Genomic DNA, 27,725 nt, shown 5'->3' with positions numbered 1-27,725 from the left:
CTGTAGGTTTTATATTACATGTAAATAGAATTTGTTATGGTTTTATATATTATGCATTTTTGGCATATATTGAACGTGGTGCATTGGTATAGGCCCAACCCTCAAGCATTATTATTCCTTCGCCTCTTTAATTAGGGTTCAAACCAAACAAAGGGCATATGAGCCAGATCAATTGCATCTATTTATAATTTATGAATAATTTATGGCATTGTAAATTTTATTGTGTGCTGTTGAATATTGATATGCTGAGGCAGAAGATATAGTAGTTAGGGTGATCATAGCTCTAGTTTACAAATCATCCGCATATCAACATGAATTGAATTAGTATTTATAATTTTAATTCAATGAGTATAACTTAATTCCTAAAATTCAACTTGTCAAATTCAGTTTTCCAAGTTTCAATAATTTAATTTGTTAGTTCCTATATTTTAAAAAATTATTAAATTATTAAGGGTTGAGTTGTAATAAAGTTATAAAGGATGAGAACCAGCAAGTTAAATCCTGAGAAATTGAACTGCAAGGAGTTAACTTTTGAGAACTGAATTTTAATTCAATTACAATTACATGAAAAATTGATTAATATTTTGTTGCTGATTTTTATTTTAATAATTGAGGCCCGGTATACTGGAATTGGATCATGGGCGCTAAGTAAACAAAATTCTTTGAGCTCCAACAGAGAAAAGCCCATTTGAGACCGACTTACAGGCGCAAAAACAAAAATACAAAAAATCAAACCAGCCATCCCCCATCCTCGCCGGCGCGTGGAAATCCTTCCGAGCATTGGGCTGCTCCGGTCTCACACCGAAAAGGCCGGTACTCGTTACGCGCTATACCTCCGTCTACGAAAACTTTTCAAATTTTCGCAATTGAAAGTCCCCGCCACAAAAGTCTCTCGCCATTTAATTCCTCGGTCACATACACGTCCCGCCCCATGCTCCATCCTATTGGTGCGTGAATATCACGTCCTGGATGCTCGAGTGAGTCCGCGCCCTTCATTCGTGATGCTATAATACTTCCCGGGCACGACTCTCTGTGCGCCTCAAACGCTTCGTCTGGTCGATGGTTCTACACGAACCCACCGTTGCCGTACACCTGGAGTCCGATAAAACAATCTTTGGTTATAGAGAGAGAGAGGGGAAGACGAAGAGTTCTAGAGAGAGAAAGTGTGGAGCGAAAGAGAGGGTGGAAGATCTGATCCAAACCCAGGTAACAAGCTCGAAACCCTACTGTGCCTTGTTAGGTCTAAAGCTCGTTCTTTTGTCCCTCGTACTTCTCCCTCTCCTTATGTGTATAGGTTCATGTGTCTTCGTCTCTCTGGGTGAAAGCTGGTGTATTTCGATTTCGTCCTAGAAGGTTCTACGTAAGCCCTAAAAATTTTGGGTCACAGGGTCGAAAGGCCTGCAAGTTCTAGTTCGCGATTCTTTCATTTCTGTTTTGGAAAACCCTAATATTAGACACAAGACTGGGATTTGAAATTGGTTTTGGAACAAGGTGAAAAAAAAAAAAGAATTAGGGTTTTGGATGTATGGCTTCCGGGCCTATAGTAGGAGGAGATGATGGAGCTAGAGAGAAACAGAGGTACACAGAGAGCAAGGTGTACACGAGGAAAGCTTTTAAAGGACCGAAGAACAAAGCTAACGTCTTGAACACCGTCGCTACCAATACTTCCACCCCCAAAACTGCTAACAACGACGACAACAAGAACAGCACGGTTAATGATAGTGATGCCAATGAGACCGAAAAGAATGACACTAGCTTTTCGGCTCAGCCCCCAGCAGAGACTATACTGCCGGATGAGAATACGGCTCAGCCAAGATTGAATTCAAAATCGGATGTAGTGTCAGATGACTCTTCGACCTTAAATCGTCGTCAGGACGAACCTTCAGGTCCCAATCCTCAGCAGGACGAACCTTCAGGCCCCAATCCTCAGCAGGACGAGCCCTCAGGCGCCAACCCTCACCACGACCACCCTTCAAGTCCCAAACCCCAGCAGGATGGTCCCAATCCTGAGCAGGATACTGCTCCCGGTGCCCAGGAGTTGCCATCAGTTAATGGTGCTATCAATCCTGGATTGGAGAATCGTATTAAGATCAACTTAGGATCAAGCTCAAAGCAAGAAATGCAAGAGCTTAGGAGGAGACTTGAACGTGAGCTTGATACCGTGAGAAGTTTGGTCAGGAGAATTGAAATGAAACAGAGGCAGTTGGGTGGCCATGGCAATTCAAATTCTCTGGTGAACGATAGAATTGGTAATGCTATTGGAGCAAGACGTGTTCAGTCAGGGGTTGCATCTGTTGGCATTCCACGGGAATCTGCCAGACATTTGCACCAGTTAAGTATATCAGTGCTAGAGAATTGTCAAGGTGTCAGTGAAACTGTTGAAAAGGAGAAGAGAACGCCTAAGGCAAACCAGTTATATAGAAATTCAGAGTTCTTGCTAGGGAAGGATAAGTTCCCTCCTGCAGAGAGTAATAAGAAGTCAAAACAGAACGGAAAGAAACAGGGCGGGGGAGAAATGGGACATGGTTTTGGGATGGGATCAAAATTTTTCAAAAGCTGTAGTTCGTTGCTTGAGAAGTTGATGAAACACAAGCATGGTTGGGTGTTTAATGCTCCTGTTGACGTTGAGGGGCTTGGATTGCATGATTATTTTAGCATCATCACACATCCTATGGACTTAGGTACTGTGAAAACGAGGCTGACCAAGAATTGGTACAAATCGCCCAAGGAATTTGCAGAGGATGTGAGACTGACATTTCGTAATGCAATGACATATAACCCACCTGGACAAGATGTTCATGTAATGGCAGAGCAGCTATCAAAGATATTTGAGGACAGATGGGCTATAATAGAATCAGATTACAATCGTGAAATGAGATATGGATTAGATTATGGGTCAACCCTTTCCGCGCCATCGCCATTATCTAGAAGGGCTTCTACAATACTTCCACCTCCCCTTGATATGAGACGGATTTTGGATAGGTCAGAATCGATGACACAACCTCCAAAATCCATGAGCATTACTCCATCAAGTAGAACCCCTGCTCCAAAGAAGCCAAAGGCAAAAGATCCTTATAAAAGAGACATGACATATGAGGAAAAGCAAAAACTGAGCACAAACCTCCAAAGCCTGCCGACAGAGAAGCTAGATGCAATTGTACAGATCATTAAAAAGAGAAATTCTGCACTTTCGCAGCATGATGATGAAATTGAAGTGGACATTGATAGTGTAGATGCTGAGACTCTTTGGGAGCTAGATAGATTTGTGACCAACTTTAAGAAAAGTTTGAGTAAGAATAAGAGAAAAGCTGAGCTTGCCATTCAAAGAGCAGAAGCTGCCAAGAATGCCTCACAAATGGTATACCCTTTATCTGAAGTTCCTGGCCACTAGCCTGTGTTTGGGAAACAATTATTGCTAAAAACAATTATTTTGTGGTTTTTTTGTAGATGCTGGAACCTGCTGCAGTCATGGCTCCTCAAGAAACCATAGCTGGTAAATATTATTTGGCTGAATGGTGATGTTTGAACTATTAGTTCTGAATGGTGCTGCGGTCATGACTTGCATATGTTGTCTGGCTGTCTCTGAGCAGGTGAAAGGAATATTTCTGCATCATTTCCTGCGCAAGTTGAAAAACAGGTGGATAATGGGAGTAGGTCAAGCAGTTCTAGCAGCTCAAGTAGTGATTCTGGATCTTCTTCAAGTGGTACTTTGATTTACAACTCGATAATATATGTCCCACCTCATATGTAGGCATACAAACATTTACTTCTGGGCATTGTAGTTGAAGACTAAGTGTTCTATCTTTGTCATTTTTATGCATTTCTGCAGATTCTGATAGTGAAAGTTCATCAGCATCTGGATCTGATGCAGGATCACCGAGGACCTGAATTAATTTTATTCTCTAAGGTAGAATCACAGATTTAACATGTCATTTGCTCTTCGTTTGGTCTAAAGTACATTGTGCTCTTTTTTTTGGTTAATGGTTATTCACATGGTAGAGAAAGGCGGCTGTAGCTTTCAAGATGAAGTTTTTGTCATCCACTTTTTTGTTTGTCAGGCATTATCTTGATCTGGTTCCTTCAAATTTATTGCTAGCTGCTTTATCTTCCCTATCATGTTATCGAATGCATGCTATGCCTTTTGTTTGTATCCTTCCTCACGATAGGGGATTGTGCTTTTCTTATGTTTGGTTTTGTTGTTTTTCTGTGCCTAATAAATAGAAACTTAATTGAAGCTTGTAGGCCAATACCAAGCCTTTACTAGATGGGCGACTATGTGTAAATTTTATTTGGGTTAAATCCAATTTTTGGAACCAAGGTTAAATGGTTGCTAAATTTGTTTGATATCTTGAACTGGTTTGAAGTATGGAAACAGTTAAAAATGGAGTCTTGGTGCTTGTGTCATAATCACTAAATATTAAGCCATTTTATATAATGAGCCCCCTTTGAAGGAAAAAATAGGGCATCATCCTATATGCAGGGCACCTTATGACCATATTAAGATATGGTTTCTGTTTTCTCACTATATATATGGTTTTGGGGATTTCTAGCCTTGTTTATTGGTCAGCCCTGTGTGTCCCTGCGCCTGATTGTCAGAGAGTATCTTTTTATAATTCTGATATTATAAAAACATATCTTTTTACAAACAAGTGTCTAGCTTACATGGAAATGTAATTCGTACGTCACTAATGACCTTGTTTAGAAATTATTTCTCTACGATAGGTACAATGAATTTTTTGTCTTCAGGCTTAGTCCTATCTAGGGTGATGATGGTTTTAAAATAACTATTTGGTAACTGTTTCAGATGGGACTCGTATTCAATATCTACTGCTAATTGTTTTGTCAAGTTTATCCTGTTGGGTGTCATGATGTTACCCTTGTTAGCTTCCTCATCATAATAAATCTAATGGATTCATGTTTGTAGTGAAGTCCTCAGTGGCAATTAATCTGTATGCGTCCCTAGTTTGTTAGACGAGTGGTGGTCATGCGTGTGAAACGCTGGATATGTCATTTTTGCCGTTGATTGTTTGGAGCTTGGCTCTGGTTTTCTATTTCAAGTGTATATGCTGCATTAGCCTGGGTTTCTTATTTTCCATCATAGAAATGTCGTGGAACTCTCTAACCTTGTAGCTTCATTATGGTCTAATGAGTTCCAAATGATTATTGGATTTTAGGAGAGCACTGCACAGTAAGCCCGGAAAAAAGTGCTCAGTATATGGTCTTTATCTTGAATAATAACTCAACATATTTAATCCTTTAAAATGTGTGAAAGTTCCAAACTCTGACTAACATGTTTAGCCCAGGAAAAGAAGTTCCAAATGATTGCTTCATTTGCACATGTGTGAAATACTTGATTGGCTGCCTCTTAAGATTATTATCAATAATTTACAAAGAATTATGAAATTGTGGTAAATGCTAACTGGTTTTCGACCTTTTATTTTCATTTCATGTGGCAGTTGTCAGGTATTTAGAGTAGATAGTTGATGATATGAAGCTTCCATGTTATGGATCTAAATTTAGCAGCTGGTGTAGAGGGGAAGCATCACAGTCAAGGCCACCAGTGATCCTATCCTACAAATGCAGTATGGGATCTTTTTCTTCCCGTTTATTGGGGCTGTTTGCACCATTGCAGCTCATGGCCGTATTTGTTTCGACACGAACTTTTGTATAATATTCAGTAGAATGTTGTGATAATTGGATAGGATTTTAGATAGTTTTTCTGTAGCATGTGTACATTGCTAACTAGTGCTACTCATCAAGTTCCATTGGTGACTTGTTTCTTTGGTTTTGTGGTGGCAGATTCAGGATTCTTGGTCTTATACAAAGATATTCTGTAATCCCAACTTCTTGAAGTCATTATTGGTTCACATGAAATCTCATTCCATGTTGTGGTATCCTGAGTTAGGCTTTGGGTTGGTTCATACTTAATAAACCTTAGGGAGATGCTACTTTTTGTTTCTTTCAATCAAGCGAGTTCATCTTTTGCTCTGGTTTTGTTTTGAAAGGTTTTGTAATATAATATCCTGGGCATCTTAGCAGTGAGTGAGCAAAAGTGATCGTCTTTCCTAGCTGTCAGGTGGATGGTAGTTGAGATGACAACAACTGTACAGTCAAGGTTCTTTCATGCATCCCTCATAGGTTCTTCTGATTAAGCTGTTATTTCGTCAGTTGGGTAATTCTGGAAGGACCAAAAGGAATTGTGAAGGACCCTTGCTATCGCTTTTTAGGTTCAAGCAAAATATATAGTGTGTTTCAGAATAGTTAAAATGTTCTTTTTTTATCTTCATTAATTATTTTTTATGACAATGAATGATGAATTTATAAAGGATAGTTTAAAAAATTTATAATAAATGTCTAATAAAAAATGTAATCTTGTTTCTATAAAAAAATATAAATTAAAAGTGATAATTTTTTTTATAAATGAATACGGTGGGGGTATTACAGTAAAAGTTTGAATGTCTTTATGGAATAATAATATTTATAGTACAAAATCTATTGCGAATTGTCAGAATCTCACCGGTATAGATATACCGCTTTCCAGTCTAGCAAGGGTTAGAAACATGCAATGTGACGGGGGATCCTTGTGCTCTATATTGCCAATTTTCGTCTTCTAAGTAGAAAGTATTTGTGACATCTTTTCTAACCACGCGTATGAAAAATAAATTTAAAATCATGATTTTTTTTTTTAGCGAAAAATTTAAAATCATGATTGGAACGAGGAAAACGATGAGATCAGAGATGCCAATTGCCAATAGTTTAAGTGATGGAGTAATTCCTTGTGAGAAAGCGAGCAAAGCGTCTTGGTGGTCATGTTCTCATCACTCTCGCGCTGGTCGCCGTGCTCTCATATCGCTACCTCCCATTTCAAGCCCAGGAGTTTCTCTTCGCCGTCTTCCTTTGCCTCTTCGTCTTTCCATTTCTCACCATGGCCAGGTCTCCAAGCGTGGAGGCGAAGTCCTCTCAATGAGAATCGTAATTGGGGACCCAATGGTCCCGAATCCCAGCTCCTTTCGACTGCATCGGTTTCCGACAACGCGCTTGATGTCCGAATTGGTGAAGCTTCTTCGTTAGCGGAGCTAGGCTCGCTGGTTCTTTCCACCGGTGATCCTCTCACCAAGTCCCAACTCTCTCATCTTGCCTACTCCAGGTGGCGCCGCGAAAATCTCCCTCTTGGGCTATCCACACCGCCCACGCGACCTGCCCGACCTGTAAAACCAAAACTGGTTCGTTTTAATTCTGGTCGCCGTAACTGTCTGCGATGTGAAATAATTTTGTGGTTGCCAAAAATGGCGGAGAGGATCATGTTTGTGAGCCTTGTGCATTTCTTTTTTGTTCGAGTTATCGACGCGAGTTATGATAACTTTTAGGCAAATTGTTCTAAAAACAACGGGGGGATTTTTATATTTTTTTTAGGGATTAATACTTTTAGGTTTAACACCCTAACTCGACCCAAAACTGGGGAACATTAGGCATTCCACTTCACGTAGTCCAATTACTTTTGACGGGATATTCTACACGTACTTGAATTCCAAGTAGGGATGAATATTTAGTGAATTAATGCGAGTTATGGACTTTTTTGCTGTTACACTTAGCTTTATGGGACCACACGGTTTTTGTCATGATTGGGTATGTATAGCAAAGTTATTTTATATGATATTCATGTTGTGAAACGCAATTTTTTTAATTTATTTATTTAGGGGGGACTCTGGTGTTTACATTAGTGCATGGGCTATTTCGTGCCAAATGCAGGTCTCTCCTAAGGAAATTCCTGATCCCAAAAACGCAGCTTTGCCACTGAATGCTTATATGCTTCACAATTTGGCCCATGTTGAGCTCAATGCAATTGATTTGGCGTGGGATACTGTTGTTCGGTTTTCTCCCTATAGTGAAATTCTTGGGGAGGGATTCTTTGCCGACTTTGCTCATGTTGCTGATGATGAGAGTCGCCATTTTTCTTGGTGTTCTCAAAGGCTTGCTGAACTTGGTTTTAAGTAAGGATAGTTGGCACTGTGTGCGCGTGTGTTTTACATTGGTTACAATTTTCACTTATGCTTTGTGCTTAACTAGATTTTTTGGGAGCCTATGTACATAATTAGATATGGAGATATGTCCGCTCACAATTTACTTTGGAGGGAGTGTGAGAAATCCTCAGACAATGTTGCTGCACGTTTGGCAGTCATCCCGTTAGTCCAGGTAACTTGTTCCGCACGTCCAGTCCTATTCTGAAGTATATGCTTTCCAGTTTCCAGCATGTAAATATATGTTTTAGTGATAAGCTGCTTATTTAATTTGACAATGCAGCTGTTTTCATGAGTCTGTGTTTTGTTATTCCATCTATGTTTTATGGAATGTGACAAGAAGAACGACCCATGCTGATTTTTTTTTTTTTACTGTGAATTCTTTCGTTGGTTCATGGTTTATATGCTGCTTATGAAATCATACATCTCCATGGATTTGAATAACCTTCGACTCTCAAATAGGTCTGACTTGTGAGCACTGATCTTTCTATTGGAACAATTATGAGAATTCTGATTTCTCAATCCTTTTTTGCCTGCAAAAGGTTGGGGGCAGTGCTAGGAGATCCTTTTTTAATTACTCCCTGAATATTGCCTTTCTTTGATAAATGAGTAAAATATCAGTGTTTATTATTGAGCTAACAATTATTATGGAAGTGTTGCTCAATAATAGCCCGAGTGGAAATCAATTTGCTTTACCTTCATGAGTGGGTAGAAGGATTTTTTCAGCAAATTAACCATCGTGCTGGAACAAAAAATTTTATTCATCAAAATACTATACTTTCAAAAATATTTACCAAGATACTACAAATTGAACTCGGCTTCCATGGCATCGAGTTTAATATAGTTAGGAAAAAAATCAAACGTACTTGCTTGCAACTCTCTCTCTCTCGTCTCACCCACGACTGGTTCATGTTCTTTTCTCAGTTAATGTGAGTTATGTGACTCCCCTCTCTCCTCACAAAAGTTACAAACAATTCTCCCCATCCTCATGTATAAACTGGATGTAATATGGAAAGAGATTGAGAATAGGAGAAAAGAGAGAAATCTAGATGAGAATTGAGAGTGTAACTCTCTTATTTGTATATGTTGAAAGTTATGCTGTACTCTTTTTTCCTTAACTAGGGTTTTGTCCCATTGAGCTTTTTTAATAAGGTTTTTAATGAAATAACTTCAATAAATGTAAAGATATTGTGTATTTTTTTTTTCCTTCACTAAATTTTTATCCTATTAGGCTTTTCCTAGTAAGGTTTCGATGAGGTATAATATCTAGACATTTAAGGAAAAGTGTTATGAATATTAGAAGATTTTGTGGATGTCTATATCTTTTAGTTACTCTGAATCTTTTGGTTATTATTATTATTTTGCATAATTTATTTGATTTAATTGATTACACCTGTGCATATAAATAGGAGGCATCTCAATTATATTTAATACACAAAAATAAGAAAGCTCTTAATCCTCTTATTCTTGGTTTCTCTCTTCTCTCCTCTTCTCAATCTCTATTTTCCTAACAAATATATAATTTTTTATCTAAATAATTCATATTACATCTACCATATACATGAGGAGGGGGAGAATTGTTTGTAACTTTTGTGAGGTGTGAGGGGAGTCACATTCACCGAGAAAAGAAAATGAACTAGTAGTGGGTGAGAGGAGAGAGAGAGAGTGGCAAACTAGTAAGCACATTTGATTTTTTTTCCTAACAATACAAAACTCAGTGCCATGGAAGCCAATTTCCATATATGCCTGACACAAATTTTTTGGAACTTGGTATCTGTAACACTGATTTTCAATTTGCAGTATCTTGGTAAATAAAATTTTTTGCTACAGCGTGTTGGTCAATTTGTCAATTTTTTCCTCTATTTTAATGATAACTGACGTGAATCCACCACTAATCTTTTTGCCAATAATTTGGTGTCTACATATCATTTTGTTCTTTCAATTACCTTTATTCTTAATCATACTGCGTTTCATGAGCTACTGCCAACTTTCTGCGGAGGGAAGGTTCCTCAAACAGATGATGCTTCTTTGAGTCAAATATTTGTCATTCTTGTCAAATTGTTGCGAATGTTGTCCCTCAGACATCACATGCTACAGAGATAGAGGTGCTTTGATCAATATGATCTTGATGCTCTGGATGTGCTTATTTATTTTACTTGTAGGAGGCTAGAGGACTTGATGCTGGCCCACGGCTGGTGCAAAAGTTAGTGGGATTTGGGGACAATAGGACATCAAAAATAGTAGCTAGGATTGCTGATGAAGAAGTTGCACATGTAGCAGTAGGTGTCTATTGGTTTGTTTATGTCTGTCAGAAGTTGGATTGCCCCCCTGGCTCAACTTTCAAAGGTTTTTGAAAGCCTGTTAAATCTCATTGCATCTGCTCACTTATGTCCAAATGGAAAGCTTACAAGCTTCAACACAATTCTCTACAACCATGCAGACTTGCTAAAGGAATATAATGTGGAACTGAAGGGTCCATTTAATTTTTCTGCTCGAGACAAGGCTGGAATTCCCCGTGATTGGTAAGAACCTGTTGACTTAGCTGAATCTCAAACCCTATTCCAGATAATTGACTGCTTGCAATTTACTAATCCTCCTTGCTGATTCTTGATTTGTTTCTTGTGCTTGCCTCGTCTATTGTCTAGGTATGACCCCTCATCTTCTAGCAGTCTTGACGAGAGAGACGAAAATGACCAGAAAAAACAACTCTCTGCGGTAAGCTATTGAGGGTCTTGTGCAAGATTATTGGGCAGATTCAATCTACAAAAGATAAGTAGAAAATTTGTCTAAATGATAAGTAAATCAAGCCAATAATGAAGTGACATATAAATATACTAAAATTGGATTTCATTGAAAAATGTAAATATGAAGCTTAACAATCTCTTCGTGAGTGATTTGGTGTCTTTGTTTTTCTTGGGTATTTTGCCCATGAGTTTTCAAGAGTGTTGCTGTGAAGAGTTTGACCTCATGATTCCACTTCCACCCTTGGATTTTTATCTCGTCTAGAGATTTTTTTAGCATATCTTTAAACACAGAAAAATATCCAAAGGTAGAAGCCTTCTAACATCTCAAGCTGTTGATTTTTTTACACCGAGGCTGTTTTTTGAACAATTGCACTTTCTATAGTTTCAATTTTGGACATGGATGTGTTTAAATCCTCACCAACAATGAAGGGAAGTAAATGAAAGGAGAAGAGCCTTGCAAGCTGATCCACTCTAGAGGGCTCCACATCCCTGTCTCCTCTTCTCCCATTGCATCTCCATTTCAAGTGGGGATTTGAATTCAGATTTGGATGATCTCATGTGGTCAAACGGAAGTGTTAAATTTTTTTTTTTTTTTTGAACTTACTAGTAGTTATGTCACATTTCTGATTTTTATTTTTTGAAATTCTTCCTTTAGAAAAAGAAGGGAAAATTAATCTCCATATGAATATCATCATTAGTACAAGATATAGAGTATAGGAAGCTGCTTGAAGTTATGTAAGAAGAAAAGAAGTAAATATTGAGCATATTTTTGTGCTAGCCTTTTAATTTGGAAACACTTTAATCTCTCTCCGTTAAAGAGAATTAAAATTATCCAATTTTAGTAGGTCTTTCACCAAAATGGTGAGTATGTGTGTGCTGTTGCAGGTCCGCGAGAGGCTGGCTTCCATTATTGATTTGGAAGGTGAGAATTTTAAGTTGACCAGGTGATGGATTGGAAGGTGCTTGAAGCATCCTTCCTTGATTTGAGGCCAATTCCAGCTCGCCACCCTTTGCTTTGGCACGCCCACGACCCGGCTTTGAGATTTATGCAAAGTGTTTTGGATTCTTTTAGAATTAAGACTTTTCTGTTTTTGTTCTTTCGGGGGCCATTGAGACTTTGGTTCTTATCCTTGCAGTATATATTCCGCGCGATTGCATCTTTTTATTTTATTTATTTATCTTTTATTTATTTATTTATTTTTTTTTTGCCAAGAGAAGAAAAATAAGTATTGTAGTTTACTCTGGTTTTTTTTATAAGTTCTTTCTATCAATTTTATCAATACTAATATAAAAAAAATATAAGGAATAAAAATGTGTAGAATTTTAAATATGTTCATGTATAATAAATTTAAAAAATAATATTATATTATTTTTTTAAGGATAATTTTAAAAATATATTTTAAATATTATTTAAAAAATTGCATAATAATTTATAAATGAAAGTAAATAGACTTTTTATGAAATGCTTTATAAATGGAACCAAGGGAGTATACATTAAAAAAGTATTCATGATCAATGGAATATATATTAAGTAAGAAACAATTGGAGCTTTTAGCCTCCTAGTGCAAGGTTGGTTTATAATAGATGATTATGTCTATTCATCCATATGTATAAAAAAGATGATTATACTGTAATTGTAATATGAAAAAAATCCACACAAAAAAGACCATTTAATTTGATTTTTTCATTCAAAGCATGCAGTGGGATAATAATCAATAGCAAAAGCCATATTCAATATTAAAACGGAGATGTTCTTAAAGTCAGAAATTAGACGTGGCCTAATAATTTAGAAGAGAATAAGGGTCATAATTCTTTATCATTGAAAACGGAAAAGGAAAATGAAAGAGGTTCAAGCTTGCTTTGATCGGAAACTTCTTAGGAGCATGGGGTTTACTTTCATATGTAAAGCCAGAAAACGTGTCTTCTCTTCCTAATCATAACAGAGCAGAATTTCCCATACCTACTCCTTCATCTCTCTCTCTCTCGCTCTCTCGCTCCATTTCACACGCCAGAAGAACAAAGTTGCAGACTTGTGCAAACAGCTCAGAGAAAGACAATGTGTAGTGCAGACGGCGATTGCAGGCCTTTAGGGTTCCTTCTGGGTCTTCCCTTCGCCTTCCTCTCTCTTCTCCTTTCCGCCGTCGGCCTCGTCGTCTGGATCATCGGGTATCCTTCCTATCTCTTATCACCTGATTATCTTCGATTTCTCTGTGATACTTCAATTTGTAATTTTTCTGTGATGCTGTAATTTCAATCCAAATTAAATTGAAACAGCACGTGCATGCTTACCTGAGTACTTGGTTTTGATTGATTTGGATTTTGATATTTGCAGATTGTTGTTGACATGTATATGCCCTTGCTGCTTGTGCCTGACGGTGATAGTGGAGCTTGCTTTAGAGTTGGTGAAGGCTCCGTTACATGTAATGGAGTGGTTCACTTCTCAGATCCCTTGTTAAGATTTCTGTTTGTTTGAACCATGTCTGCTTTCTGATCATCCTCTTGTTCATAGTTTTAGCGCTTTAAAGTTACTATTCATCTGTGGTTTCTCTGGAAAACTATTGCCAAATTCAATGAATTCCAGTAGTAAATTAGCAAATTGAGGATTTCCCCGTCGTGTTTTGTTTTTTGCCTGTTTATTGTGCATATGTCGTTGTTGATGACAGTGGAAACAAACCGCTATAGTTTCTGTAACACAGATCTAGAAGAACTTTCCGTTTGATCTTTGGATCACCAGTATAATGATGTGGTGTCTGCATCGAAGGGCAAAATTGAATATTATTGTGTATACTGTAGAGCAATGTTTTCAGAATCGAAACTGAACATTGAATTGAAAAAATCAACTATTCACAGTTTGTATGATTCAATCGGCTAGATCACTGGTTCAACTGACGTAATAATTAAATTAAAAAAAATTATATATATATATATATATATAATAATTTAAATATAAAAAATATTTATGAAATTGTTATTTAACTTGAAAAAATTAAATATTTTAAATTTATCATGATTTAATAAATCACATGATATAACATAATATTAAATTATTAAAAAAATTAATCTTGTTTTAAAAAAATTTGATAAAAAATAAAAAAAATTTTTTAACAATCTAATTTTTGAAAATCAGATTTAGTTTCAGGCTTGATTTTGATTGTCGGTCCGATCGTTAGTTCAAAATGACTCAACCCGACTCAATTTTTAAAACGGCTTTTTCTTTTGAACTAGACTGAAAATTAGATCGGTCGATGGTCAGACCGGTTCAACTGACCGCTCCGGTTCGGTTTTAAAAACACTGTTATAAAGTCTAATTTTTTATAATAAAAAACAATTCTCTCTTTTATATATTCGATTGCACAGTACACGTGATTATGAGATGCTGATAACACGGATAAATAATGTTTCTATACCACTCAGTTGAGCTTGTACAGTGTATACTGAGGTAGAATATTGAGGAAATCGACATTAAAAAGCAAACAAATGAAAATCGTCGGAACATTGTATTATTTCTTGAAGACAATTATATTATCATCTATACAATGTGCTCTCTTTCTTAAAAAATATAAAATATTTTTAATTAAATTTTATCTTTCAATAAAACAGTTATCTATTTTAAAATTAATCTTATTTTTTTTATATTTATTTTTATTAAATATCCTATAATAAATATAAAATTATTATTAATAAAGATATTTAAAAAAATAATGATTACACCTTGAAAGATTTAAAAATATTTTATATTTTTAAATATTCAACTCTTTAAAAAATATTTTATATTTTTAAATGAGAGGAGTATTTATCAATCATCACAAAACAATATCTAATACTAGTTCAATTCAAATTCATATCTTGAAAATTGGTTCAATGTATCTTGTCTGATTTTTATGAGTTTTATTGAAATGAGATCAGTTAAATACTTAAATTGATTCTAAATACGTGCTAAATATGGATAAATGAACAAGGAAAACTTATTGAAGTTTATTACTAGTTTTTTCAAAACAAAAGAAGGAAAGAAAGTAGGTGTGGAGATTTCTCTAACGAGGTTAGATTAGGCATTTTAAACTCTGAAATGGACGCGTTTTTTCAACAAACGCGGCCTATAGAAATGCTGCACTGAAAACAACGCGTCAATGTATTCGTCAGTCAACGATCGTGTTTTCAATTGAAGCATGCCCACTTAGAAACTGTCAGTTGAGCCTCCACTCTCCAAAATGACAGGGCTTTGGGTTTGGGCCGGAAAGCCCGTAAACATTTATTTTATTCGTTTAAATTTAAAATATTAATTATATTAGTACGCATGATAATAAAACTTTTAATTCTTTAAATTGACTCTTAAATTTTATTTTCATTAATTTAATTTTTTATATTTTTTTAAAATTATTATGAAATTTATTTAAATTTTAAAATAATTTAATATATAAAATATATTAAAAACTTGACATGTATATATAATTAAATGAGAACAAACTAAACCTCAAACTATTTTAACTTTCGAAAATACAATCTTTTACAACATGTTTTGTTATTTTATTTTTTAAAATTCAGAGTTTTTTTTGCCTAAATAATTATATTCATTTTTATTTATGTACATAGCCAATATCAATATTTTGGCATTCACCTTAGAAAATTTTAACAGTGTAACCTATTTTTTTAAACAATAAAAATTAAATTAATAATTAAAGTAAATTTGGAAAATTAAATTGATAAAAATTAAATATTAAATACTAAATTAAAAATTAAAATAAATTTAAAGGATTAAAAGTTATAGATTTTAAAGGTCTTTAATTAAATTTTTCCTTATAAACTCTGCAGTATAGATATAGATCTTGAAATAAAATATATAATTTTCTATTTACAATTTTAATTATGCTAATAAATCAAATAATTTTAAAAGTTAAAGGTATTTTTACCCTTAAACTATTCATTCAAAAATATCTGATATCCTAAACTTATATGTGATATAATTTTTTTTTTAACTTTTAAAAATTGTACAATAAGCATTCCATCATTAAAAAAGTTAATTTTAACTATTAGTTAACTAAAAAATTATAAAAAGATAAAAAGATAAAACTTATAGAAAATGAGACATAAAATTGCAAATAAATATTTTATACAAAAATTAATATCAATCAAGTCCTTGGAACAATGGTCGGAATAAGAAATAATATTTGTAACCTATTATTTATATATAATTTAGGGGACATATAATTGATATTAATTTTTAATAGGGTATTTATCTATAATTTTAAGAGTCAATTTTTTTGTAATTTTATGTTATTTTTCGTAATTTTTAAGTCAACTAACTACCTAAGTTAACTTTTGTAATGGCAAGTTATTTAATGTATAATTTTCAAATGTTGAATGAAAAAATTACATTACATGAAAGTTTAGGATATGAGATATTTCTAAGCGAATAATTAAGAGACAAAAATATTCTCCAATTCAAATTTTAATCATTTTTTTGTAATGTTAACAATTTCAATCAAATGATTTTAACCACTTATAAAATCACACAAATTCTTTCATCTAAAAATCACTTATTTTTTTAAGCCTGACTTAATTCAGAGGGCTATACTCTCACAGCCACACATGACATGGCCACCTTTAGGTACCTCTAGTAAAACTGGCAGGCCAAGTCATATGAATCCCATGTGATTTGATGAAAATAGTGAAATGTATGGAACATCGTACATGAATTGAAGATGGAAGCAATGTGGCGAATGAAAGACGAATTGATATTGAAAATTTCACAAGAAAATAAAAAGGTCCGACAATTTCAGTTATCGCATTTTCAAAAATATGAAAAATATTATTTGCATAAAAAGACAACTAATTTAGGATTTGATAACCTTATAAAACTCTCCAAACTCCCTTCACAATTATTATGCCACTCTCTTTTACTAATTCTCTAAAATTCTCGAACTCAATTTTGTCATCACTATCCCAACATCCTTAAAATCCTCACCCCTTTCATCTCTCCAACGTCCAATTTTGAAAAAAAAAAAAAAGAAAAAAGAAAAATAATGATTCTATAAGTTAGAAAATGAAAAATACACTTTTCCCTCGCTTGGGGAGAGAATTCTAATTATTTTTGTTAGAAAAGTGGTCCACAATTGAGATAAACAGAAAATGTAGGGTTTGTTTTATATTTTCAACCTGATCGATCAGTGCACGGAATCCAAGCCACAAGTTGGGGGAATAAATAATAATGCATGGTGTGTGTACACACACACACACACATCTCACAATGATATTGTGCGTGTGCTCCCAAGATTTGAAACATTGCTCCTAACACATTCGAACGTGCAAAATTCCCTCAGTTGCTCTCTAGTTTTTCTTTATTATTATCCTCTAGAATTAATCGACTCAGATGTGCTGGTACGTATATGTTCAGAGTCAAGACCCTAAACCAACTTGTATTAAAAATTAATTCTAAGGATATAGTTTGTATTTTCAGTTTTAGTTCAATCTTTATTTAAAAAAAAATTAGAGAGACAAGCATCAATAACTCAAGGTTACAGGAAGGATTGAATCCGTGACATTCTACTAAAACTTACACGTCACTAAGTTATGTACAAAGCCATTTTCAATCGTTGTAATTTGTATGTTGCTGCTTATTAGTAACACTTTTGCGGCCCAAATTCAAGCTAAATAAATGAGCAGATGAATGCTACAACAATGAATTATTTCACCATTAAAAGCTTGTTTCATTTGTAGTTTTAGTAATTTGGTCAGATTTTGAGTCGCCTATTGAAATTAAACTAATATTGACATCATAAGAAACAATTTCATATAAACATCTCATGGACATTACATGAACATCTTCCCTGATCTTTTGCAGTTGTGGAGAAGCATGATTTTATGGTAGGAACATGTTATTTTAATGTTTTCTTGCAGATACCAATTTGACTAAAACGGATATGCCAGTTAATTCCCAATCCCTCCCCCCTCTATATTCCTTACTATAGTAATCACACATGCAAAAACAATGCAAATCGAAATTGCATATTGGATATGGAATTCCACTCTCTCTAGCGCACCGCCTGTATCATCATAGCATCATCAACGTAGGAAGTAGTGGAAGGCACAGAGATTATGAAGCTCGCTAGATTCTCAAGCTGTCGTGGTGTAGCATTCGAGATCAATCCTAATAGAACCAACCCTTTTGCAATAATAGGGTCATCCTCTTCACCACCACCACCACCATTATCATCACTGCCAAAGCAAGATAGAACGGGAGCTAACTGGATATGGCTTCCATGGAGTCGTAACAGTTCTTTCAAGATATTCCCTCGGTCTCACCACTCGGCTAGCCCAAGTAGGAGCCGAGCCAGCAGCCACTTCTGTGACATTGACATGGACGAAGCAGGCGGGGATGTTGAAGTAGAGTTCTTAGCAGAAATTGAGGATTTAGAGACACCAGAGAGGTCAAGGTTGCACCACCAAAGAATGCGAAAACTTCAAGGTTGTCAGTGATTCTGCTTGATCAAGGCTTCACGGTGTACAAGATCTTATTTTTGGTTTGTTTGAGCTTGAACATGGTTGCTTTGGCTCTTGCAGCTTCAGGGCATCTCCAATATGGGAAAGACACAGCAACACTGTTCTCCATTGGGAACGTTTTAGCTCTAACGTTGTGCAGAAGCGAGGCAGCACTAAGATTCATCTTCTGGTTTGCTGTGAAAACTCTCGGTAGGCCAAGTGTTCCTCTCAAGATCAAAACTTCAATCACTTCCTTTCTTCAAAGCCTCGGAGGAATGCACAGTGGATGTGGGGTTTCTTCTATAGCTTGGCTTGTCTATTCTCTTGTCCTTACAATCAAAAACAAAAAGCTAACTTCGCCAGAGATTATTGGATTAGCATTTGGGATTCTCACTCTAATTTCTCTTTCTTCCCTAGCCGCCTTTCCTGTCATCCGCCATCTTCATCACAACTTCTTCGAGCGAACACATCGTTTCGCAGGGTGGATGGCTCTGATTCTTCTCTGGTTCTTCATCTTCCTCTTTATAAGCTATGACCCTAGTTCAAAAACCTACAATGCAACCATCTCTATGTTAATAAAGAGGCAAGAGTTTTGGTTCACCGTAGCCATAACCATCCTGATCATCACTCCTTGGCTAACTGTAAGAAAAGTTCAAGTCAAAGTGTCAGCAGCATCTAGCCATGCTTCAGTTATAAAATTTGATGGTGGGGTTAAACCAGGATTACTTGGAAGAATCAGCCCATCGCCATTATCAGAATGGCACGCCTTTGGGATCATTTCAGATGGGGAAAAGGAACACATAATGCTAGCTGGTGCAGTTGGGGATTACACCAAGTCTTTAATCTGTAACCCACCAAGCCACCTATGGGTTCGAACCATGCACTTCGTTGGCTTGCCTTATCTGATAAATCTGTACCAGAGGGTGTTTTGGTGGCCACTGGTTCAGGTGTGTGTTTGTTCTTTCTGCTGCAACCATGCCCTGCAAACGTTTTTCTAGTGTGGGTGGCTAAGGATATTGAGATGAACTTTGGGAAGGAGATTATTGAGTTCTTGGGGAGATATTCGAAAGAGAAGATGATTGTTCATGACACTGCAATTAGTGGGAGGCCGAATGTTGGAGAGATGAGTGTGGATGCTGCAATTAGGTGGGATGCTGAAGTGGTCATTGTTACAAGCAATCCCGAAGGAAGTAGAGACGTTGTTAGAGCTTGTAAGAAGGCTGGGATCCCTGCTTTTGGGCCTATTTGGGATTCTTGAAGGATACTCAAGTCATAAAAGGGAGTTAAGGCGAGAATATATATATATATATATTCTTTATTATTAGCCATACCCTGTTCAATAGATATATATATATATATATATCATGTACTACTATATTCATTCACTCCCTCTGTTTAAATTGAACAGGGTGTGGCCGATAATAAGGAATTCTTATTGGTTATAGCAATTTTGTAGAATTGAAGAAGCCTTTGATAAATATATATCATACTAATTGCTTCATTATTGGTTCATTTGGTACGAATTATAGTAAATACTAAGTGAATAGTACATTGATTTATTTAATATTGTATTGAACATAAGAGAAAGAGAAAACGCTACCCATATTCATATTTGTATGCTACACTCGGATCGTATAAAATCTTCAAGTTATTTGCCCAATGAAAAATGTGCCACCTGATTTTTTTTTTATCTTAAATGTGAATTTTTTACATCACCGATAATTTTATCTTTGGCTTGAAATGGTGTTAGAAATATAATGATAAATAAACAAGCTCAGTTTATTAAGAATAAAACATATTATACACACTGACATGGTTCTTAATATGACATGATTAGAACACTCATGATCCTAGCTTATGCAATTGCACCGACTGGCAAGTGGTTCCTTTCCCACTAATGACTAATGCAATTGCTTCAGCATGATCTATGTATTACATTACAATTACATCACCAACCCAAGACACCAAAAACATAGTTATAAATTTTGCACCCACACAATTTTTTAGGGACGACAAGCGGAGTTTACAAATCGGACATTCTGGAATCGCCATAAGCGACTTTTATTTATTTACAGAATTCACGAAACAAAACGCCAAAACATCAACACACTGAACATGTCTGTCTATCGACTCCATAAAACCTCAGGTTTTCCTGGTTTCAAAGGTCTCTCTTCTAGGCACTTCATAAGTCAACCCTCCTTGGTTGCCATGATCAAACTCTGATCCAATGTTCTGTTTCGAGCCTGATTCTATTTCATCATCTCCCACAACCATGGTTTTGGTTGTCTGTCTGTGCTTTTCTGTTATGGTTTCTCCAATAGCATCGATAAAGCCACTTCCTGCTTGACCTTTCTGAACTTGTTCTGAGGCTCTCTCTGCTGGTCTGATCATTGTCTGTCCGATTTCACCTACAGTTTCACCTACTGCTCCTATCACCTCGCTTCCCTTGTGCAGCTGCATCTAATGGCTTCTTCATTGTCTGCGCAAAATCTCCCACTGCTTCTTTAGTGGATTGGGCATATTGGCCTATAGTTTCGCCAATCCCACCACCTTCCTGAAAGCTTCCAGTGATGTTTTGGAACATGCCTCCTCCTTTTTGACCTTGTTCTTGTCCAGATGATGGCCTCCGCTCAGTTTCCTCAAGTGAAACCGTCATAAGAAAGTCTCAGTTTTCAGCAGCGTTATCATAGTACACTTTTCAATAAAATCACAGCACATTCACTGGAGATTAAACTCAACTCTATTCAAGTCAGGGTTGCAAAAATTATTTTCAAGTATGGAACCTAAATAAAAAGTTAAAGAACTTAAGCTTTTAACGTCATGTTCTTCATAATCTAAAAAGCAAAATATTAGAAACAAATGCTCATAAATTCCTTCTCTTTTCCCTCAGACTTTGACATGACACTAACTTGTACTCCTTTTCATGGGAAAGGAAAAATCAATTAGAATCTATTTTACAAAAACACAAACAAAAAATACTCTTCAAATATCCTAAAATTAGAACATATTTTCCAACAGAATTTTCAATTCCGAAATGTTTATCACCATTTAAGAAACAAGGATTGCATGTGAATCTGGAGCTGTGTGCTCAAGCATGATGCATAATGAATATATGAATTAGAAGCAGAAGGCCTGTTGGCCTAATGCCACCTTAGCCACCCCCAAATGTGAGGGGTGGCAGTTTCGAATGGGGGAAGCTTTCCTTTGGGAGTGTTGTGTGTGAATTAAGCCAATATATATATATAGATATATGAATTAGAACTGCGATTAAGAGAATAAAAACCTGTGGTTGAGACGCTTTTTTAGTTTCGTAATCCTTCTCTGCCTCCTCCTTCTTCCTCGCAGTATAATCCTTAGCAGTCTCCCCAGCTCTAGCAGCTAACCCTTTGACAGCACCTAATGACTTGGATGCAAGCTCACTGGCCTTATTAGCAGCATACCCCGCCGTTCCCTGAACAATATTCGCCGCCGCTTTTGTCCCTTCCACAGTCTTCTCCGTCGAATAATGCGCCGCCGTCCACCCTGCCACAGTCGCCTTGTCCTTCAGATCAGCCGCCAGTTTTCCAGCATATTCAGCAGCAGTCTTGCCAGTCTCCAGAGTGACATCCTTAGCCCGACCAGCTTTCTCTCCAACATATTGAGTAGTAGTGCTACCTGCAGATTTCGCCTTCTCTGCTGCTTGAGAGGTGTAATCTGCAGCCGTCTGAGTGGCGCTTGAGATGGTGTCTTTTGCAGAAGCATAACCTTGTTGGCCTTTCTCTAATGTCACGTCCTTAGCTTGAGCAGCCTTCTTTGCTGCTTGAGAGGTGTAATCTGAAGCCGTCTGAGTGGCGCTTGAGATGGTATCTTTTGCAGTAGCATAGCCTTGTTGGCCTTTCTCTAGTGTGTAGTCTTTGGCTTGAGCAGCTTTTTCCATTGCTATGTCCTTGGCCTGTGCAGCTTTCTCCTGAGTTGTTTGGGTTGTAGAACCGACTGTCTCATTAGCTGCCTGCTTTGCTCTTTCATACCGCTCCTGTGCTGCTCTCATAGCTTCCATTGTGTTCTCTTGGACTTGGCCTCTGTATTTGGAAATGTCTTCCAAGGTAGATTGTGATTCTTTCTCCTGATCACCACCTCTTCCTCTGTTTTCTTCTCGTCTTGCTCTCTCTGTCGCTGATTCTAATCCTCTTGCGTCCCTTCCATCTTCTTCCTTCTCGCCTCCTTCGAATGTGCACGTTATAACAGCAGTAGGACCTTGAGTTTCAACTCCAACCCTGCCTTAACTTCTCCTCCGCTCTCTGTGCCTCTCGTCCCCAGTTTCTCTTCTCTGATTCTAGCCTCCCCCCTGTTTTCCCAGCTTCTTCCCTCTTCTGCTTCAACCTGCCCTTTGTTCCCTCTTCTTCCTTTCTCCGCTTCAACTTGCCCTCTGTTTTCTCTTGCCTGTTTCTCCACACCGCTTTGCGTTGGTCCGCCCGTATTCACTACTCTGGATCGACTCTCGGGTTCAGATTGATCTCTCCCTCTAGCTCCTCCAGCCGAGCCCTTGTTCGCTTCAGCTTTCCCTTCGAACTGGCCCACATTTGAAAAGGGCGCGGTATTCCCGACTTTAGCGGCATAAGACTCTTTCTTCTCCCCTTTTCTCCCTTCACCTTATCAGCAAGAGATTCGAAATGAGGCCCCAATTCATGAGTCTCCCTGGCTTTCCCAGTCCCGCCAATATCCCCAATGGCTCTCCCGCCATGCTCCTTCCTGTACTCCCCACCCTGTAACTCCTGAATACTCCCTTGCGGGGTATCCGATCCTTCCTTGACCTGTTCAGCGAGATGCTCGAAGTGGGGGTCATCTTGGGGACTCGATCCTTCTCAATGTGAACCTCCCTCTCGGTAGTCGTGTTCTCCCTGCGAGACACCTGTTCCGACGCCATTGTTTGTCGTCAACTTCTTCTGTACAAGCGATCGCTTTATGTTCGATGATATGCTTGTCCGAGATGAGACACACAGAGAAACCGGAATGAGCGGGATATAAAAGGGGAAGTGAGCATGGCGGTCGGGAAGGAGGTGGCTGGTGGATGGGTATGCATGAGAGAGGACATGTGGGGGGAGAGGTGGCGCTGGTGCCACGTGGATGGGGGTGGTGATACCATTTGGGTGACTCAGCTTTGAATTCGCAGAGAGCAAAGAGGCGAAGATGAGGATCAATATGGCAATGTTCGAAGGCTTCGTGAAGAAGACACGTGGAAGCTTTGACGAAGAGTAACGAATGACTCGTTCAAAGCTTTGAACGAGGGGGCGAGGGGAGAGACATCTGGCCTCTGTTTTCTGGGTTTACATAAAATTGGTGGCCTATCCAAAAATTGGATTTGATTCTCGAGTTGTGGAACTCACAGCACGTTTATAGTATAATTTTGAATATCAGACCAAAAAAAAATTTTGAATAACTTGACTTAAATCTGATTTTAAAATGTTTTTAAAAAGATATTTATGTTTAGGCTTGAGTTCTGTAAGTTGTTATAATTATAGGAATAACCCAAATTATCAGTTACAGACCCTGAACCAATCAACTTTAGTTTAGTGTTAATCGGTCTCGGTTTAAAAAATCGATTTCATATGCAATTTAGAATCAATTTATTAAATTAAGCAAAAATATTGCCCTTTCAATATCTTAAGTAATTTATTTTTATTTCTGTTTCAATTTAATGCATTGATTTTAAACTTTGGTCATATCTATTCTTTTCAATATATTCATTAAAGACGATTTTACAACAATTTAGACCACCTTAGGACTAGAAGAAAGAAGTCATAGAACTAAAGTAAAACAATAAATACATTTGAATTATGAGTATATAAAAGTGAAAAATTGTATCATTTACAAGTCTTAAGCACTACTTTGACTTTTATCACACTTCAACTCAGTCTTGCAATATAAACTAGTAGTTTTAGACTGTGTTAGAATTTGAATTGAAAAATATTGATTATAAAACAATGATTAACAGAACGTGATGATATTTAGATAATATTTTTAAAATTGGTTTTAATAAAATTAAAGATATTTGGATAATTTTTAATACTAATTTTGAATATATAAATTACAGGCATTCATTTTATCGTATATATTATATTGAAAAAATTAATCTATGTGAAAAAACAAATCAATCTGTCTAATTTGGGATAAAATTCAAAAAAAATAAAAGGATCAGACTTTTATATATGATAAATAATAAAAAATGGATTGGGTCATTACTTGCATTGGGTAGGAAAAAAATAATAAAAAAAATGCAAAGAAACTCTCTCTCTCACACTCCGTGTTCGGCCAGTATATTCCCGTCTTCTTTCGCCTATCACACTATGGTCAGCACAGCACCCATCGGAACCGATAGAGCGACAAGGAAGGAGAATGAGGAAAACGAGTAGAGGAATGAGGAAGTAGATCGAGAGGAGGAAGCTCTCAAGATTGGAGGTGAAGAAGACACTCACGCAAGGGGTAGGAATGAGATCTTAAGGGAACAATTACAAATAATACTCATAATTTATTGGGAAGACCAACCAACCTATAATTTACAGTGTGCCAACTAGTTTTGAAAGCATAGTCATTTTTTAGGGAACAATTACAGATAATACCCGCTCACTTTCACATTTATATTTATTCCGACTTTAAACACACACATCCTCCTTATTACAGTAGGAGCGTTGGTGCTATATATAGCACATGGGCCACTGGCATTTATTTGAAAGCAGAGTCGATTTGAGGTAGTCATTGATGACCATAGAGAATGTTAATGATTTGGGTAATAATGAAGGCAAGTTTGTGCCAAAAAATAATCAAACTTTACAACTTTGGAGCATAACACCAATCCCTTGCTGGGGTTTATTGCTCCCACTTACGTAAGCAAATTAAAAACCCCCCAAAGCAAAAGGAAAAAAGAAAAATCAGGAAAGAGGAAACCAGTTAGGAAAAATCAAGAAAAGAGAGCAGCATGGAGAAGGAGATTCCAGGTATCAGGGAGGCCAGGGAGGCACAGTGACTGCAATCAGCAGCCATAATGTTACTGTAAGCCTCAGGGTGAGCATCTTTCCTGTACTGAGAAAGCGTCGTAACGTCCAAAAAATAGACAGGCTTCTTGATCCTGCTCAACACTTTGTTCACCACCACCCACGCCATTGGTGTCCCTGCTGGGTATTTGGCCCCGAAATACGGCTCTGTCTCCTTCGTGCATGACCTCTCTGGTTTCATTCCAGTCTCTCCCCCTGTATACATCCACCCCTCAATGTTCTACCTCATTTGCATTCCTCCTTCTACTCTAAATTCTTATATTTAGTTCAACATATAAGACATTTCGTACTTTTTTGAAATTATATTCCAACTTTACCCTTGTATTAATTAATCTAGTCACAAGAAAATATTCCCTCCGTTCAATATTACAAGGCATTTTTAACCTCATTACAATTCTAATAAAAGTCAATTGAATTTAAAATTACACGATCTTTTATGTATGTCTTAATTTAACAGGGTGCTTCAATTCAAAAAACTTATTAATTACACACCTTAATCAAGGATGTTTTTGAAAAGAAAAAAAATTGATCAACTACTCCTTGAAAAACCCAAAATATAATGTCTTATATTTTTTAAACATGATACTTAAAAAATGCCTTATAATACTGTACAGATAGAGTACAATGTTCTAACAAAACACTTTATAATCAAAGGTTGTAAGGTGGAAAAAGGAATGCCATTTTATCATGGAAGTAATAAAATAACTACTTTTATTAAACCCTAAACCCTAATTAGTGAAATCTAATTGAAAGTGTTCTACAATTAAAACGTAACGAAGTGGTCTCATAATGTAGAGGAATGATGAAGAGTGGAGAAGGAAGAACTCACTCATAATGTACAGGAGAAATGCCCAAGAAGAAGACCTTGGTGTTGGCAGGATCCACATTGAGGTTGACCCACCTGGCCCAAGTGGTTAGCCCTTTGTAGAAGGCGATGAAACGGTTCATGTCCTTGTACAGCTTCTTATCTGCCTCCATATATTCCCACCTCATGCTTCCATACAGTGTTGTCAACAACACTGACAATGCATTAACCCAACGGTCAAGCTTTCTTTTCACGGAGATCTTTATCATTATTAATGTAAGCATCATGAGTAATCACGAGACATAAAGTGAAGAAAAGTTAGAATGATCGTACGGCTGTGAGGTCTCAGTGTGGGTCCACCAGTGCCACGTGTTGAAGACCAGCACGTCCCTTCCTCTCCAAGCATCACCGCTCTTAATGGAATCAAGTTTCAACACTCGTCCCACGCTCTCATGATCCACATCCACCAAATACGCCGTCGGTACAATTCAGCTCCAGCCCATACTCCTGATCACACATTATTCATGCCCCCATCATTTCTCACTTCACTAGTATTCTTCTTCTTATTCTTTATGCAATCAAATTAAACACTCCTCTCGGGTTCGAACATAGGATCTCTTTTAAACTAGGGATGCTATATTGCTGGGACAACTTATGTTGACTATTATATTTCTTCCTATTATCATTGTCGTTATTTTTTCGGTGGATACTTCCATATTAATATATTACCATTAATTATGCCATGCTATTTCCCCAATTATCCTATTTTTTCACTTTTTCATGAGGTAAATCCAGGTTCGCGTACTATGATTCACTGTGGTAAATTATTTTTGGGGGGGGGGGTTGTTAAATATTCATTGTCCATTTATGATCTAGCTGGACTCCTACACAGTAATTCCTAGCGACAAGGGAGGACTGTATGTCCAACGTCAATCATTGCTAATTTGACATTAATTTCCCCAAGTTTCCATTTCAAGCAACTGGATTCTGGCCAGATATCTATCACAACAAAATCAAGAGATCGAAACTTTCTTATGAAAAAAAAACTATATAATCAAAAAAGAACCTTCTCACACAACTGAGCCTTATGTCTAGCGGTGACAATCAATATCAAAAAAACTAATAAATCACCAGTATAAATATAAAATATGTACTGAATTATATTATATGCCTAAGTTATGTTGCCTTGGACTTAGCTCTCAAGTATAGATCAATTTGCAACAACAACTATGTTTTAAGTACTTATTACAATTTATTTATAAGTCACTTCTAACATATTAATTAGAATTATATAAAATTTTAAAGTTTTTAAAATTTAACTAAAAATTTAACAAATTTTTAAGTTTATCTATGTTAAATATACATAATTTAATAATGTAACTCCTATCACCAGCATTTAATGGAAGTATGAGAAAAAAAATTTATAATAAAAAATAATAATATGATTATAAGACTGAAAAAAAATTTCTCTTGGAAAATAATAATGGGCACGTTGGAATTTGGTGGCTGAGGTGAGAGATTAATTAAATTACGCAAGGCCTAAGACACAATCATTAATGATGCATTGCTATTAAAATCAGACATGTTCCCTGAAAAAGGAAAAGCATCCCACCAATCACGTCCTAACATTATTGCTCTCCCTTCAGTGCTCCTC

At 36.5% G+C, this 27,725-nt stretch overlaps 5 protein-coding genes and 1 pseudogene across 7 annotated transcripts; 4 read left to right on the top strand and 2 right to left on the bottom strand.

The window, feature by feature from the left end:
* The first annotated feature begins 1,044 nt into the window (after nucleotides 1–1,044).
* LOC129295288 (transcription factor GTE4-like) lies at nucleotides 1,045–5,874 on the top strand. Of its 2 annotated transcripts, none has more exons than XR_008589554.1 (6): nucleotides 1,045–3,358; nucleotides 3,448–3,493; nucleotides 3,591–3,704; nucleotides 3,830–3,907; nucleotides 5,457–5,582; nucleotides 5,800–5,874. XR_008589554.1 is itself a non-coding variant. In XM_054933787.1 (6 exons), exons 2-5 carry the CDS (start codon nucleotides 1,526–1,528, stop codon nucleotides 3,886–3,888), a joined length of 2,052 nt encoding a protein of 683 aa, XP_054789762.1. In that variant the 5' UTR covers nucleotides 1,052–1,206; nucleotides 1,295–1,525; the 3' UTR covers nucleotides 3,889–3,907; nucleotides 5,457–5,874. The 2 variants fall into 2 exon arrangements, 1 of the variants encoding a protein (XP_054789762.1); XM_054933787.1 differs by having other exon boundaries at nucleotides 1,052–1,206; nucleotides 1,295–3,358; nucleotides 5,457–5,874.
* An 872-nt stretch (nucleotides 5,875–6,746) lies between these two features.
* On the top strand, nucleotides 6,747–11,932 carry LOC129295289 (uncharacterized). 2 transcript variants are annotated; one of them, XM_054933789.1, is made up of 7 exons: nucleotides 6,747–7,223; nucleotides 7,750–7,991; nucleotides 8,097–8,193; nucleotides 10,181–10,297; nucleotides 10,422–10,540; nucleotides 10,664–10,733; nucleotides 11,648–11,932. In XM_054933789.1, exons 1-7 carry the CDS (start codon nucleotides 6,810–6,812, stop codon nucleotides 11,708–11,710), a joined length of 1,122 nt encoding a protein of 373 aa, XP_054789764.1. In that variant the 5' UTR covers nucleotides 6,747–6,809; the 3' UTR covers nucleotides 11,711–11,932. The 2 variants fall into 2 exon arrangements, with proteins under 2 accessions (XP_054789764.1, XP_054789763.1); XM_054933788.1 differs by having other exon boundaries at nucleotides 6,764–7,223; nucleotides 10,181–10,364; nucleotides 10,459–10,540.
* A 624-nt stretch (nucleotides 11,933–12,556) lies between these two features.
* LOC129295290 (signaling peptide TAXIMIN 1) lies at nucleotides 12,557–13,376 on the top strand. The gene is made up of 2 exons (XM_054933790.1): nucleotides 12,557–12,928; nucleotides 13,095–13,376. Exons 1-2 carry the CDS (start codon nucleotides 12,819–12,821, stop codon nucleotides 13,216–13,218), a joined length of 234 nt encoding a protein of 77 aa, XP_054789765.1. The 5' UTR covers nucleotides 12,557–12,818; the 3' UTR covers nucleotides 13,219–13,376.
* A 4,478-nt stretch (nucleotides 13,377–17,854) lies between these two features.
* On the top strand, nucleotides 17,855–19,496 carry LOC129295283 (adenylate-forming reductase 06235-like). The gene is made up of 4 exons (XM_054933780.1): nucleotides 17,855–18,192; nucleotides 18,225–18,655; nucleotides 18,740–19,226; nucleotides 19,298–19,496. Exons 1-4 carry the CDS (start codon nucleotides 17,855–17,857, stop codon nucleotides 19,494–19,496), a joined length of 1,455 nt encoding a protein of 484 aa, XP_054789755.1.
* Nucleotides 19,497–19,996: 500 nt separating this feature from the next.
* LOC129295282 (seed biotin-containing protein SBP65-like) lies at nucleotides 19,997–23,156 on the bottom strand (annotated as a pseudogene).
* A 1,801-nt stretch (nucleotides 23,157–24,957) lies between these two features.
* On the bottom strand, nucleotides 24,958–26,590 carry LOC129295287 (protein trichome birefringence-like 39). Its single transcript, XM_054933786.1, is given in 6 exon segments — nucleotides 24,958–25,234; nucleotides 25,237–25,444; nucleotides 25,446–25,461; nucleotides 26,096–26,254; nucleotides 26,405–26,560; nucleotides 26,562–26,590. Coding segments are annotated over 6 exon segments (630 nt in total). The 3' UTR covers nucleotides 24,958–25,172.
* Nucleotides 26,591–27,725: the final 1,135 nt, after the last annotated feature.

The sequence above is a fragment of the Prosopis cineraria genome, unplaced genomic scaffold (genome assembly GCF_029017545.1).
Source record: "Prosopis cineraria cultivar Desert tree isolate PC_DT_omini unplaced genomic scaffold, ASM2901754v1 PC84, whole genome shotgun sequence".
Classification (NCBI taxonomy): domain Eukaryota; kingdom Viridiplantae; phylum Streptophyta; class Magnoliopsida; order Fabales; family Fabaceae; genus Prosopis; species Prosopis cineraria.
The sequence above is the reverse complement of the archived record's forward strand: the minus strand, read 5'-3'. Positions and strand labels throughout refer to the sequence as shown.

Excerpts from the sequence above, each read along its gene's own strand:
- LOC129295288 (XM_054933787.1), top strand. The coding sequence starts at position 1,526 with ATGGCTTCCGGGCCTATAGTAGGAGGAGATGATGGAGCTAGAGAGAAA. Across the intron at positions 3,494-3,590 it reads TCCTCAAGAAACCATAGCTG|GTGAAAGGAATATTTCTGCA; the intron begins GTAAATATTATT and ends GTCTCTGAGCAG. Across the intron at positions 3,705-3,829 it reads TTCTGGATCTTCTTCAAGTG|ATTCTGATAGTGAAAGTTCA; the intron begins GTACTTTGATTT and ends GCATTTCTGCAG.
- LOC129295289 (XM_054933788.1), top strand. The coding sequence starts at position 6,810 with ATGTTCTCATCACTCTCGCGCTGGTCGCCGTGCTCTCATATCGCTACC. Across the intron at positions 10,365-10,458 it reads CCCTGGCTCAACTTTCAAAG|ACTTGCTAAAGGAATATAAT; the intron begins GTTTTTGAAAGC and ends ACAACCATGCAG. Across the intron at positions 10,541-10,663 it reads GCTGGAATTCCCCGTGATTG|GTATGACCCCTCATCTTCTA; the intron begins GTAAGAACCTGT and ends TCTATTGTCTAG.
- LOC129295290 (XM_054933790.1), top strand. The coding sequence starts at position 12,819 with ATGTGTAGTGCAGACGGCGATTGCAGGCCTTTAGGGTTCCTTCTGGGT. Across the intron at positions 12,929-13,094 it reads CTCGTCGTCTGGATCATCGG|ATTGTTGTTGACATGTATAT; the intron begins GTATCCTTCCTA and ends TGATATTTGCAG.
- LOC129295283 (XM_054933780.1), top strand. The coding sequence starts at position 17,855 with ATGAAGCTCGCTAGATTCTCAAGCTGTCGTGGTGTAGCATTCGAGATC. Across the intron at positions 18,193-18,224 it reads GAGACACCAGAGAGGTCAAG|GTTGTCAGTGATTCTGCTTG; the intron begins GTTGCACCACCA and ends GAAAACTTCAAG. Across the intron at positions 19,227-19,297 it reads TGCAACCATGCCCTGCAAAC|ATATTCGAAAGAGAAGATGA; the intron begins GTTTTTCTAGTG and ends GTTCTTGGGGAG.